Below are 15,372 nucleotides of genomic sequence, written 5' to 3' on the forward strand. Positions count from 1 at the left end.
TTTAAAATTATATATCAATTATAGAAAACGTGGTTTGTATTTATATTGTGTAATATAAATTTACAGACCTTCTTGTTCCTATTCTTTTTGAGACAGTGTCAACTATTTAGAGAAAATTGCTCTTAAACATACTACTAATATCCTTCTGCCTTTGCCCCTTAGCGCTAGCTAGTATTAGCGTCATGTCCTATGTCCACCTATAAGGATGGCTTAAAAAAAATAAAATAGGGGCTTGGTGGATAAAGGTATTTGTTGCCGAGCTTAAAGACCTAAGTTTGGTTTTTAGAGCCCGCATGATGGATAGAGAGCGCTCTGGCAGTCTGTCCTGTAATTTCTGTGTATGTACACGTGTGGGAATGGGCACATACACAGACTTAAGAATAAATGGATAAATGTAAGTTAAAAAAGTTAGCTAACTGGATATTTTATTGTTGTAGTACTAGGATGATGTGGAAGGATTGCTGTGAGTTCCAGGCTAGTCTAGTTTGTATACTGAGTTTCTTGCTGCCTGGGTTATATATAGCCCCTGCCCCTAGATAAAATAAAAATTCTAAACCAAACATACCCCTGCTTCAATAAATTATCCAATGGTTTCTGGAAAACAGTCCAGTTAAAGAAATAGGTTCAGCCGGGTGGTTGTGGCACATGCCTTTAATCCCAGCACTTGGGAGGCAGAGGCAGTTGGATCTCTGGGAGCTCGAGGCCAGCCTGGTCTACAAAGGGGGAGTTCCTGGACAGGCTCCAAAGCTACAGAGAAACCCTGTCTCGGAAAACAAAACAAAACAAAACAAAACAAAAAAAAGGTTCACTAGGGGAATCTTTAAGCATAGTTCTTACAAATTAAAAATTATGTATGTATATGGGTGTTTTCACCTGTATATATATCTTTGCACCAATTGTGGGCCTGGTGTCCTGGGGGGCCAGAAGAGGGCATCAGAGCTCCCTGGAACTGGAATTACAAACTGTTGGGGAGGGTGCACTAACGTTGTTTTAAGTTGGAATTATTAGTTGACCCTACTTTTTCCTCTTTTTTTCCTAAGCTTTACAGACCTCTTGACACTTCTTGAGCTCAGCCTGGTAACTTCCCTATTATACTCTTATGTTTGTTATTGGATAAACTGTTTATTGAATAAAGTATCTTCTTGATTAAGGTTTGTAGAGTATTTTATAAAGGTAATACAATTTAGCATTTTGACTGACACTGTTGATGTATATGTAGCACTACTGCTGTAATATGCTTATAAATGCTGCAGAGTCTATCAGCTGTGCTTTCAGAAGTTGTCTAGTCTGTGCTCTGTTCAGAACTAAAGGAAGATTTTACGGATGAAAGTAAATGTTTGTAAAAGTTTTAATATTTAAAGTAAAAAGGGCGAGTCTTCAATAGATCAGTGGTTGATACTTTGAGTAAGACCAGGAATAGTATGACTGAAGAGTGTGAATGGAAACAAGGAATAGTACGACTGTGTGAGTGATGCATCAGAGTGAGATGCTACTTAGCCTGCATGAGGCCATTGGTAATTATTTTGCTGGAAATCGTTGGCCATGCTTGTTGGTGGATATGCCATTTTTAATTAATATTTTACATGATTTTTTTTATAGGGTCAAGGAATAAAAGGTATTAGTTGTGTGTAATTAAAGGCAGTGGACATTTCTTAAGGAATTTTTAGGCTTAAATGTAGCTCCCTTGGCCTTGGAGGCATAGCTAATGGTTGAGTATTTGTTAATCCCTGGGTTAGTCCCTAGCACCACAAAACAAAATAACATTCTCTGTAGAGCCAACAGTTGTTGATCTTGTTCTCCCAGACTCCATTATTCATAACCCTTTTCAGGAAGGTAACACTCCAGTTCCTGCCTTTTTGTTGGGCTTTGATATTAAAAAATTTTATTTTTATCACTTATATGGCATGTGTGTCCATATTTCTCTATGTGGGCATGTGCACATTGAGTGTGGGCAGGCCATCTTCGGGGATGGCCAGAGGTGGATGTCCAGTCCTTTCGTGCTACAATGACAGGTGGTTGTGAGCTGTTTGTTGTGGGTGCTGGGAACTGAACTCTGGTCCTCTGGAAGAACAGCCTCTTTACATGATGACATTTTTTAAAATAAATTTTTATTTAATTAGTTATGTGTATACAGTGTTCTTCTTGCATGTATGCTGCACACCAGAAGAGGGCACCAGATCTCACTATAGAGGGCTGTGAGCCACTATGTGGTTGATGAGGATTGAACTTGGGACCTCTGGAAGTGCAGCCAGTGCTCTTCTGGGCCATTTCTCCAGCCCTGTATTTTGACATTACCCCATGAAGTAACTTGTCTTTGAAAATTCTGAAACCACAGAATTCTCAGGGTTTTTTTTTTTAAATGTGTTTTTTTGAGGCATGGTTTCTGTCTTCATAGGGCTCTGGCTGGCCTGAGCTCACAGGAGATCCAGCTGCCTTTGCTTTTCAAATGCTGCAACTAAAGGCAAGTTCTACAATGCCATGCTAATGTTTGGCCTGCATGTATGTCAGTGTACTATCTTTATGCAGCCTGTGGCGGTCAGAAGAAGGGAGTACAGTCCCCTGGACTGAAAGAGCAACAAGTGTTTTTAACCAGTCATCCATCTCTCCAGCCCCAACAAATGTATTTATTTATTTTGGGACAGCATCTTTTTTCATTATTTATTTATTTTTTGTTTGGTATGAGACGGTGTTTCTCTGTGTATCCATGGTGGTCCTGGAGCTTGCTTTGTAGATCAGTTTTGCCTCAAGTGCTGGGATTAAAGATAGCGCCACCACACCCAGCTTTATGACAGTTTTATTGAATTCTTTTTTTTTTAATATATTTATTAAGTATACAGGCCAGAAGAGGGCACCAGATCTCATTACAGGTGGCTGTGAGCCACCATGTGGTTGCTGGGAATTGAACTCAGGACCTTTGGTAGAGCAGGTAGTGCTCTTAACCACTGAGCCATCTCTCCAGCCCAGTTTTATTGAATTCTTGTTCTCTTTGTAGCAAAGACTGACTATGAGCGCCTGATCCCACTTTGTTTTCCTCCTGAGTTCTGGGATCGCAGGCATGTACTACCGTGCTTATTTTGTGTGGTGCTAGGGATCATACCCAGGGTTTCATGCATGCCTGATAAAGTAGTCTAGTTGAAATGGTGTCTTAATATATAACCCAATTCTAACTCTGTTCTTCTTTCTGGAACTAGGTTGTGTGTGTGTGTGTGTGTGTGTGTGTGTGTGTGTGTGTGTATTTTTAGATTATGTGTATATATATATATATATATATATATATATATATATATATATATATATATATATATATATATATATAGTGTTTATAGTGTTCGGCCTGAACAGGGCACTAGATCTGATTATATAGATGGTTGTGAGCCACCATATGGTTGCTGGGAATTGAACTCAGGACCTCTGGTAAGCAGTGAATATAGCTCAAGTAGGCTCATCTCTCTTAGCTCTCTTAATACCTGTTTGTCTTTCTGATTTTGGCCTCCTTGAGAGCTATTTCCATATACTAAACCTCCACCTCTAGCTCCCCTCCCCCCTTTATAAAAATTGGTAAATTAGCTGGGCATTGGTGGCACACACCTTTAATTCTAGCATTTAGGCGGCAGAGGCAGGTGTACCTCTGAGTTCGAGGCCAGCCTGGTCTACAGAGCGAGTTCCAGGACAGCCAAAGCTACATACGTTGCCTCGGAACTTACTCACAAAGGGTAAATGCTGGGATTTGAACTCAGTTCTTCATGCTTGTGAAACAAGCACTTTACTGATTCATCCCTCTGTCAAACCCCTACCCCGTCAGTCTCTTAACTCCAATTATCACTTCTGTCTGTTTTCCTTTTTCACTTCACAATCTCATGGGTTTTGCACAATCGCTAATGTGGTGTGTGCTTTCTTGGACTCCAGGCTTTGTGCTTGTAGAGTCCCTTTACTCAGTTTTCAAGTAGAGAAGGAGCTATACTTGGGTAGAAGTACCAGAAGTAGCCAGGCGGTGTGGCACAGGCCTTTAATCCCAGAATTTGGGAGGCAGAGGCAGGCAGTTCTCTGTGAGTTTGAGGCCAGCTGATATAGTGAGTTTCAGGAGAGGTTCCAAAGCTACAGAGAAACCCTGTCTACCCCGCCCTCTGCCCAAATAAATGGATGAATGAATAGATAAGTAGATAAATACCAGAAGTATTTCAGTCAGTGAGATGGATCATCGGGTAGAGACACATGAGGTCAAGGCTGAGGACCTGCATTTTATTGTCATAACCTGAGTAGTGGAAGAGAATTGAATCCTAAAAGTCCCCTGACTTCCACATGTGTGCTGTAGGCTTCTGACACCCAGACAGACAGACACATACACACAAAATAAACTAGTAAATGAAAGAAAAACCCAATGCCCATATCTTGCTTCCTTATTAATACTACTGTTCTTGTTGCTACATTGTTTAGAGGGAGGGAACATAATGTGTTTCCTACTGTATACATTAAGGTCCCAACCATTAGCAAATAGTGTCAGATTGTGTCAGTTGGGTCTAGCATGATAGCAGACTTGAATTACTTACTTACAGGATCCTGTCTGTCAGTGAAATGGAAGTTCTCTTTGTGATTTTGTAATTTCTAAAGAGGAACCTTTTGTTTTTAGAAAAAAATGATAATTGTTTACCAGATCGTTGTTATCCCTGCCCTGTTTAATTGTATTATTGTTCTCAAGATGTTATGCACATTTGAAGGGTATATTTTTGGATTTCATTTTTCTGTTTACACATAAACACAATTTTTAATTTTTAAGCACAGAATTCTATCATGTAATTTGTTTAGTTTTCTTGCCTAATTTCCTTGTCTGTTGATTTTAGCCCTTTTTTTAGTGTTTAGGAAACTGCTGAGGACAGATTTCCTTGGTTTCTTTTTATTTTTGATTTTGTCTTTGAGACAGGGTTTTTCTCTGAAGTCTTGGCTGTCCTGGAACTCACTACATAGATCAGGCTGACCTCAAACTCACTGAGGTCAAAGGCATGTGTCAACATGCCTGATTTTTTTTTAACTTTTTTGAGACAGGGTTTCTCTGTGTAATCCCTGGCCGTCCTGGAATTTACTCTGTAGATTAGGTTTGCCTAAAATTTAGAGATCTACCTGCCTCTGCCTCCCGAATGCTGGGATTTAAGTTGTGTACCACCAGCACCTGATCTGATAATTATTTTTCTGTTAATAAAGTATGCTTATTTATGTTTTTTGTTTTTGGTGTAGCTACAGTCCTGGTTTGCAGAGAGTTGCAAAGTGTCCTTTATCAGTTTTCAGAGTGTATGAATTAGAACTAGAGAAACTGACTATGCCTGACGTGGATTTTATGATCTAGTCATTCATTCACTCATTGAGAACATGGTCTTAACTCTGTAAACCAGGCAGACATAGAACTCACTGTAGCCCAGTTATCCCTCAGTTTTTCTGCCTCAGCCCATGAGTGCTAGGGATTATAGGTGTGAGCTACTATGCTCCACTTGTCTGGGAAGTTTTGATGACAACTAGTTTAGTTACTTAACCTATTAGGAGTCTTCTTTTTCGATAGGTGATGCCCCCCCCCACCCACCGCATTCCCTTGTGTGTATGTATGATGTGAGTGTGGGTAGGCACAAGCCATGGTGTGGATGTGCAGGTCAGAGGAAAACCTTTGAGTGTAAATTCTCTTGTTGAGGCAGGCGTCTTCAGGCTAGATAGATGGCCCTTGAACTTCCAAGCTGGTTCTCCTGTCATATCTTTGGGTAGACATGCTGGGATTGTAGATTCGCTCTATTGCATCCTGACCATTTATGCATATTCCAGGGGTGGAACTCTGGTGTCAGACTTGTGTCGTTAGGCATTTATTTTGGGGATTTTCTGTTTTGTCTAAGCTGTTTAATTTTGTGAGCCTAAAGTTTCATTTTTGTTGTCACTTGCAAGTTTGAGGTGAGGTCTCACTGTCTTGCTAGTCTGTCCTTGCCTCAGTTTCCCCTTTCAGTATTGGGATTTTAGATGTATGCGGCCATGCCTTGCACTCTCTCTAGTGGAACTGTTTCTTCTTCTTTTACTCCCTATACTATTCTTGAATCTCATCTTTTTGTTTGTAGCTGTGTATATTATCTATTTTATTGGCATACATCTCCTGCCCCCCGCCCAACTCTGAGTCAGCTTCTGAGCTAGTTCAGTAGAAGAGTGACTACCTATCTTGTTTGAGGTCCCAGGCTCTGTCTCCAGGACCACCAAAAAACAAAGCAAAGCATTCCCACCTCCCATCACCAAAAGACCCCAGAAGACCCCACTCCCTTTTAGTTACAGAGTCTTAGTCTGTAACTCAGTTGATCTGGAAGGCAGTCCATAGCCCCCGGTGGGTTTGATCTTGACCAGAATCTCTACTCAATCCCACCAGTTGCTGGAATTAAAAGTGTGAGCGACTACCCAACTGTGAATTAAATCTATCCTGATTGATTGACTTCCCTTCTTCTAATCTTCATTTATTTTACTTTCTCTGACTTCTGTTTATTTTTTGCCTGACTGTGGTTTATTGGTTTGCAGTTCTTTTTTTAGTTTCTTACAGAGTAAAAGTTTTTCTTCTTGCTGCTTTTGTTTGTTTAGAGATAGGGGTCTTCATACTTTGGTTGGCCTGTGACTCATGGTCCTCCTGCCTTGATTCCTGAGTGTTGAGATTACATATCAGCACTGCCATCATAGCTCATTACCAACGTGTATTTTATTTTACTTTATTTTTAAAAGTAAAAGTGTGTGTGTGTGTGAGAGAGAGAGAGAGTGAGTCAGTCAGTCTATGAGCACATGAAAGCACACACACGAAGGCAAGCATGTCATGGTGTGAATATAGAGAGGCCAACTTTGTCAACTTTCCTTTTACCTTAGATTAGAGTTCTGGGTATTGAATTTAGGTCACCAGGCTCATGTAACTGTCCGTGCCTTTACCCACTGTGCCATGTTGCTTTCCCATTTTCTTTGGTGGTTTCCCACTTGCTTTGTTTGAGACAGCATTTCACTTTGTAGCCCTTGCTGCTGTGGAACTATGTAGACTAAAGGTGTTCTCACAAAGGTCTGTCTGCCTCTGTCTCCACAGTGGTAGGGTTATAAGCCTTTGTTTTCATGTTCATCTTTTTCTGTTGGAACTGAGGTTCTCATGCTTGCACAAGTACTTTTATGAAAGGAGCTGTCTTTTAAGACCCACAGCATTTTTTTTTCAAATTTATTTTCATTTATGAATGGAATTTCATGTATGAATGTTTTTCCTGCATTTATGTATGTGCACCATTTATGCCTGGTATTACAGAGACCGGAAAAGAGGGTATTGGATCTCGGGACATTGGAATTACAGGTGGTTTTGAGCTGCCATGTGTGTGTTGGAAACTGAATCTGGGTGTTCTGCAAGAGCAGCTATTGATCTTAATCTCTGAGTCATCTCTCCAGTTCCCTTCACCCCCACACCCCCAGATATTCTAAATTGAAAGTGATATATATACAATGTTTCCATCTGCTGTGGAAAGCAGAAAAGGGGCTGTTTTAATTCATGAAATGGGACAGACTGCTCCTGTGGGATGTTAGCACCAGGAGCACTCATGACTTCATCACACTCAAAAATAACTCTCACTTAGAGTCAGTGTAGCATGAAAGTTCCATTTCAGAGGTCCTTTGGCTTTTCCTCTCGCCTTGACCACCTATCATGCTGTTGGGCCTTGGTCTGCAACACTGGGACTTCTCAGTTGATGGTCGGGGAAAAGTTACCTGGTGTGCAGTAGGAATAATGAAAGTGTATTTGGTCTTTGTGTATCCTGGGGGAGATTGCATTAACATTGTCAGCAAGTATGGGCATTGAGTTTCTGTGCAGACATCTTTCTGGGTGTAATACAATAGTATTTAACAGTTAAACTGAGGTAACAGCATGAATAGATTGGGATAATAGGATTGGCTTTAGATTGTATATAATAGGCCACAGCTGCTGGAAAAGGAAAATCCTTGTGAAAGGTGCTTTATGATGCAGAAACTGCATCTTGATTAAGGGTCCTTGTAATGAGTGAAATATATAATAAAAGCTGTATGGAGCTGGGCTGGAGTTGAGTTGATACAGTGTCTGCCTAGCATGCACAAGACCCTGGTTCAGTCCCGAGTACACATAAACTGCCTGACTCCTTTATGAGATTCTTAACAGATTGCTGTATTGACTGAGGCTCTGCCTTTCTGTCCCTTAGGCTGACTCCTGAAATTGTGATCCTCCTGCTTTTTTCCCCTCAGTTGTGGTTCTATGTGCCATTCTTGAACACATATTTAGGTTTTTAAGTATGTAATCAGGAGACAATGCAGACTTTAAGAAGGCTAATTTAGCTGGGTGGTGGTGGCGGCGTACGCCTTTAATCTCAGCACTTGGGGGGCATAAGCAGGGGGATTTCTTGAGTTCAAGGCCAACCTGGTCTATAGAGCTTGTTCAGGACAGGTTCCAAAGCGACATAGAGAAACCCTGTCTTAGGGGGAAAATGCTAATTTAGCCAGGCATGACGGTGCTTGGGAAGCAGAGCCATTCAGGGATACACAGTGAGACCATGTCTCAAAAAAACAAAACAAAGAATGATAATTTAGGGCTAGTGGGATGGCTCATCGTATAAAAGTGCTTCTGACAAATACTCTCAAGTGACTGTAGGAAAGACAATCTCCACATTAGATGGGCATGGTGGTTCACACCTATAGTCCTGACATTCTAAACGCAGACTCATGAGAATTATGCTGAATTTGAGGTCAGTGAGGTCATATAGCGACTTTCAGTCCAGGCTGGCTTGCTTATTAGACTGCTCCAAAATCAGCTGTGGCAGCTGCAGTCCAAACAATGGCAGCAAAAATTCTTTTTCTGAACAGTAACCTGGGCCTGAAAAGATAGCTCAGCAACTAAGAGTACAATCTTGAGAACTGGTGGATTCCAGCATAGCTCCAGGTGGCAGGCTGGGAATTCTGGGTAACACCAGCATTGAGGGCTTAGAGACAGGAGCTTCTGTGGTGTTTTCTGGCTTCCACCTAGCCAAGGAATCATGGAACCCAAGGACGTGCAGAGACTGACATTGTCCACACCTTGTATGTGCAAGAACAGTCAAATAGACGTGCATTGAAGTAATGTTAGGTTTACTAAAAACTTGTACAGAGATAGGGTAGAAAGTTTATGTCTTTTAGCGAATTTACTTACTGGCCTAATCCTGGAATTTTTCCAAGTTTTAGATGCCAAGCATACTGGTACATATGCCTATAATCTCAGGATTCTGTAGATTGAGGCGGGAGACTATAAACTTTAAACCAAGACTATTTCAAGAAAGAAAATGAAGGAAAATGCAGTTAGGCTTGGTGACACAATCCTATAATAGCAACTATTCAGAGGGCGTAACAGGAGTTATGGGTTACAGAGTGAGTTCACAGCCAATTTAGGCTGTCTGTCTATTTTTGAGACATTGTTGGGGATCTCTTCTTATGGGCCTCTGACATCTAATTCACACAGTTCTTCCTGCCTCTGCCCCCAAGTGCTGGAGTGAGAATGTGCTACTAGGTCTGGCTTCAAACTCAGCAGGTTTCAAAACAACAAAAGTGTAAAACATTGGGGAGAGGGAAAATATATAGTGCTTGCCTAGCACGTGGGAGGTCCTAGATTCAGTTTCTGTTACTATAAAAACAAGGCAGGACATGGGCAGCACTTGGGAGACAGAGGCAGGTGAACCTCGGTGAGTTCAAGACCAGCTGTCTGGTCTACAAAGTGAGTTCCAGGACAACCAGGGCTGTTAGGTGGAGAATCCCTGTGCAAAGAACCAAAAAAGAAAAACCACCACCACAAACCTCAAATGAGCATTTTATAGTCATCACACTATGATACTAATATTTAATTGCTATAAATAGCGTAGCAGGAGACCTAAAAAATTCAGAGGTTCGTTTTCTGTTTTTGTTTTTTCTTTCTTTGAGGCAGGATTTCTCTCTGTGTGTAACAGCTCAAGCTGTCCTGAAACTCATTCTGTAGACCATGCTGCCCTAGAACTTTGAGAGGCCTGCTTGTCTCTGTCTCCAGAAGTCTGTTTTCTAAGAACAGGGTTTTGAATAAGGAATCATTTTCTGTGGAGCTGACTGAAAGGCCCCTCCCCCCATTTAGAGTGTAATGTAAAAGGGGATTAACTTCAGAATTATTAAATGCAGCCTTTTTTCTTCAGAACCAGCCATAACCAGTTGGGTGTCATTTGTATTATTGTAGTGAGCAGAAGGATGCTTCTGAGCACAGGGAGCACAGGCACATACCTCTGCCACTACTGGTGTCCTCCTCTGCTGTGTGCTCACCTCAGTGGAAAGGAAATTTAGATGAGCATCATGACCATAAGGTCATTTGGCCAAGGGAACAAGTCCTTTATGTTTAATTTTATGACAGTTTTCTTATGGCGTAGTTTATATATAGTCCTAAATTCAGCCGGCCAGCTTACCTCCCTCCCTCCCCTCAGGATGACCTTGAACCTCCTGCTTCCGCCTCTTCAGATGCTGGGATTATGAATGTGTGCTACCATACTTGGTTAGTCAGTGTGATGCTTAGTGGTTTCTCAAAAATGTGATGCTTAGTGGTTCGGAGTTCTGTTTGACTTGGATTCTAGTGGGTCTTAGTATTTTGGTTTCTGAAACCCACTATTTTTGCTTCCTAGGCAACGGCTGAACAGATGCGGCTCGCACAAGTGATCTTTGATAAGAATGATTCAGAATTTGAAATAAAAGTTAAACAGGTATGTTTCTAGAAAAGGATGATACGACTTTTGTTCTTTATCCTCAGTTAAAAAATTTCTGAGCCTGGAGAGATGCCCCAGTGGTTAAGAGCACTGGCTGCTCTTCCAGAGGACCTACTTTTCATTCTCCACACCCACATGGCATCTCACACCTGTCTGTAGATACCCTCACACAGACATTTATGAAGGCAGAAACACCAGTGTGTAAAATTAAAACTAAGTAAATTAAAAATCTGGTGGGTTGTAGCGGTTGCTCATCATTGATTACTCTTCCAGAGGACCCACTTAAAATTCCAGCACCCACACGACAGCTCGTAAATGTCTGTAGCTCCGTTTCCATTCATGCAGGCAAAAGAGCAACACAACAAAACAATTTTTTATTTATTTACTTTTGGTTTTTAGAGACAGGGTTTCTCTGTGTAACAGCTCTGGCTGTCCTGGAACTCACTTTGTAAACCAAGTTGGACTCTGCCTCTCCAAGTGTTGGGACTAAAGGTGTATTTCACCACTACCTGGTCAAAAAATAAATTATTTCAAAAATTTTTCTCTTTATGTGTGGATCATGCCTACACACACACACACACACACACACACACACACACACACACACACACACACACGTATTGCATACAGTTTTGACCAGGGAGGCCATAAGGGGTATCAGATATAGAATTGGAATTATGGATAATTATAAACCACCACCATATGATTTCGGAGAACTAAACCTGTTTTCTGCTGCAGTAGCAAATGCTCTTAACTGCCAGCTCTTACAATTGATTCCTTATAGTCTTAAAGAGATTATTTTATTAGAGATTTTTAGTTTTGAAATACACTTATTGCTTAGTCTGAACTTGTATTTGATATTGAATTTTGTGCCTATGATCAGATTTTTTTTTTTTTTTTTTTTTTTTTTTTGGTTTTTTCGAGACAGGGTTTCTCTGTGGTTTTGGAGCCTGTCCTGGAACTAGCTCTGTAGACCAGGCTGGTCTCGAACTCACAGAGATCCGCCTGCCTCTGCCTCCCGAGTGCTGGGATTAAAGGCGTGCGCCACCACCGCCCGGCCCGATCAGATATTTAATATTGGTAGCCAGATGATGAAATATAGCATGCTTATCTCTCCCACCCCAGACAGGGTATCTCTATAGCTTTGGAGACTATAGGGTATAACTAAATTTGTATGTGGAATGGTGAATGGTGGCCATTTACAAATCAAGTCCCAGTTAATGTTTTAAAAATCAAAACTTTGCATGGTCTATGCTATTGACCTAAATTTGAGCAATTTCTAGGATTTGGTCTGTGCATATATTGTGCTAGTTGGCTGGGGTTGTTGGTGCACTGTGAAGCCAGTCTGGTCTATCTAGCAAGTTGTTCCAAGTCAGCCACAGCTGCATAATAAGATTCTGTTACAACAACAAAAAAAGTGACTTGTCTTTGAGGAAGTTTGTGAATGAGTCTACTAGTATTAATGGGGCATGGGAAAGTCAGCACGCATGCACTTAGAGCCTAAACTTACTGGAGCCCTCACGTGGAAGGATAGAAGAATCAGCAAAGTTAATATTGAATGCCCTTTTTTTGGTTCCCTTTAACCATTTTCTGATATTTTGACTAGCTTATGGAAGTGACGGGGAAAAATCAGGACGAATGCATAGTGGCTCTACATGACTGTAATGGAGATGTGAACAAAGCTATCAATATATTGCTGGAAGGAGATTCAGATACGGTAAGAATTTTTTTCCTTCAACTTCAGGTCGTGTTTTCAGTTTCACCTTGGATGAAAGTTGTGGTAGATGGGTTGGGGCATGCTATGTTTTAGAAGGGTGTTTTGGGAAACAAACCCAGGGCCATTCATTCATATTTGAGATAAGCACTATAGGAAAGTTCTAGCAAGAGCAGTAACTTGGGTATTCCTTCCAAAAAACAGCTTTTGGTACCCTGGCCTGTGGAACTCCCTTTGTAAACTCTGTAAATACCTCTCTCATGTGCCTTGTCCTAGCTTCATTATTTTCCCATACATTCCTGGAAATTTACTGTTACGTGCCAGCATGTGTGCGTCTCTGAGACAGTGCCCCAGGAGGTTAGAAGAGTGCTGTAGTTACAACACTTGTCAGCTGCTTAACATGGGTGCTGAGAACTGAAGTCCTAAAGAGCAGCACCTACTCTTAAGCAGGGAACCATCTGTTTAGCCAAAAATACACAGCTCAGAGTGGTCTTGAACTCATGTCTTCTGCCTCTGACCCTCCATCATTTCCTGCTAGCATTTGCTGAACCACAACCGATAGTTTCTATTTTTTGAGGAAGTATCTGACAATGAAGCCCTGGCTATTTTTTAACTTTTAATCCTCCTGCCTCAGCCTCCTGAGTTCTGGAGTATAGGTACATGGCTTTGGAATTAGCTTGCTGTCCTGTAACATGTGAGGGTGTGTAGTAAGGGGGCTGCTTGTTTGTCTGCTCAGAACCAAAATAATCATACAAACACTGCTTGGTGTGTTAGCGCTAGCTTTTTATTGCTAGCTCTTACATCTAGAATTAACCCATTTCCATTCATCTGTGTATTGCCACATGGCTGTGGCTTACCGGATAAAGTTCTGTCGCTAGCTGGGCTACATGGTTTCTCCTAACTCTGCCTTCTTTCTCCCAGCATTCTGTTTAGTCCCCACCCCAAGCAATACTCTGCCCTATCACAGGCCAATGTAGATTCTTTATTCATTAACCAATGAAAGCAACATATGTGCAGAAAGACTTCCTGCATTAAGGGTGGGATTGTGTCTCTAGTTTAATAAGATTTGCAAGCAGAATAAATTGAATTTGTAGACTTTTAATTGAAGAGCAACAATTTTTACATCTTTTAAATTAAAATATAGAGGAGTCGTTTTAGGGAATGTTATTAACTTTATTTCTGTATTTGCATAGGAAAAGCCTGTCTGTAATTATTCGTACACTGTATTAATAAGAGCTTATCAAGGTTTGTTGTCGCTTTTGAGATTTTTTTGTGTGTGCATGCATATAACTGTGCATGGCTTCAGAGGTCCAAATTGTCATATTCCTTTGGAGCTGGAGTTACAGGCAGTTATGAACCACCTGATTGGGTGCTGGGGATTGACCCATCCCTCCAAGTTTTGTCTTTTTAAGGAAAGTAGAGAAGTAAATGGGAAAGAATTAGAATGTAAGGTTTGACAGCCGTATGACAGCTCAGTGATTGTAGAACTCTACTTTCTGATAGGCCTCATGGGAGACTGTAGGGGGAAAGAAGAAGAATTTTGGGAAAGAAAACTCCGAAAATAAAGAAAACAGAGAGAAGAGAACGGAGAGAGAAACAAGTCGTGGACGGGGAAACAACAACCGGAAAGGAAGAGGTGGCGGCCGAGGCCGAGAATGTGAGTATAGCTTCTCTGTTTTGCATTTTTGTACATTCTGCAAGCTGAAAGAACAGCCCAGAGAATGCCCATAAACCCACCTGTCAATGTAAATTTCATGTTGTGATCACTAGCCTATCAGTGCTGAACTGGGCCGCATGGAGTTCATTTTTGCATTTTTAATAACTATTTTAAAAATTTTTAATCAATTTTTTTTAACATATTTTTCTCTGCTCCCCTCCCTGCCTCTCCCCTCCCCTTCTACCTTCTCCCATGATCCCCATGCTCCCAGTTTACTCAGGATATCTTGTCTTTTTCTACTTCCCATTAGATTAGATCCATGTATGTCTCTCTTAGGATCCTCATTGTTTTCTGGGATTATGAATTGTAGGCTGGTTTTCTTTGCTTTATGTCCAAAAGCCACTTATGATTGAGTACATATGTTTTTTGTCTTTCTGGGTCTGGGTTACCTCATTCGATACGATGTTTTCTAGATCCATTCATTTGCCCGCAAATTTCAGTCATTTTTTTCCTCCTGTGTAGTTATTTTTACATTCTTGAAGACTAGTATCTGTTAGAGGTCAATGAGCTGGGCTTGGGGTGGGTATAGGTTACTTCACTGTTAATATCCTGGTATTCATCACCAGTTCAGCCTAGCCAGGGTTATATAGTGAGATCCTGCCCCTCCCCCCATCCTAAATAACAACAGCAACAACAAAAAACTCTAAAGGAGATAAGTTTAATAGCCAGGGTTTTTTGTTTATTTTAACCTCCATAGAAAAGCAGGGCTGAGAAATGGCTCAGTAGGTAAAGGCATCTGCGTACCTGATGACCTGTGTTCAGTTTCAGGACACATGGTAGAAGGAAAGAAAGGGACAACCCAGATTGTTGTCTGAGCTCTGTGTGTGCCGTGGTGTGTTTCCTGTGCATCCATATTTTGACCCCATTTTACTTGGAACAGCCTAGGAGACATTTTATAGTTAGTGTACTCTGTTGATATTGATCAATTACTTGCTGTGGAGTGTGGTAATGCCTATAATTCTGGAATTTAAGATCTTTTAGTAGGAAAATTGAGTTTAGGGCCAGCCTGAGTTACATAGTCCTGTCTCAAAAAGCCTCACTTCCGCTTTCCCCTAGTCCTCATAAAATTAGTTAGAAGTTAATTAGACCTTCAGTAGGTCTTGAGCTGACTTTAACCAAATTCTTCTTCCTCCAGCAGTGAAATTACAGGCACTCCCCCCTCTCCCCCCCAATGCCTTGTCTTGCTCTTAAGTTTTTGT

General features: G+C 41.1%; 1 protein-coding gene across 5 annotated transcripts in view; it reads left to right on the forward strand.

Moving 5' to 3' along the window:
- Positions 1-15,372, forward strand: part of Ubap2 (ubiquitin associated protein 2) — a 70,474-nt gene that overhangs the window by 24,109 nt on the left and 30,993 nt on the right. For 3 of the 5 annotated variants that reach the window (XM_075967486.1, XM_075967491.1, XM_075967487.1), the window contains 3 exons: positions 10,662-10,739; positions 12,349-12,459; positions 13,960-14,113. In XM_075967486.1, coding sequence (XP_075823601.1) covers positions 10,662-10,739; positions 12,349-12,459; positions 13,960-14,113 — 343 coding nt within the window. Of the gene's footprint in view, positions 1-1,040; positions 1,078-10,661; positions 10,740-12,348; positions 12,460-13,959; positions 14,114-15,372 lie in introns of all 5 variants that reach the window. The other 2 variants (XM_075967488.1, XM_075967490.1) reach the window with 1 other exon arrangement.

Source organism: Microtus pennsylvanicus, chromosome 3 (assembly GCF_037038515.1).
Source record: "Microtus pennsylvanicus isolate mMicPen1 chromosome 3, mMicPen1.hap1, whole genome shotgun sequence".
NCBI classification, from domain to species: domain Eukaryota; kingdom Metazoa; phylum Chordata; class Mammalia; order Rodentia; family Cricetidae; genus Microtus; species Microtus pennsylvanicus.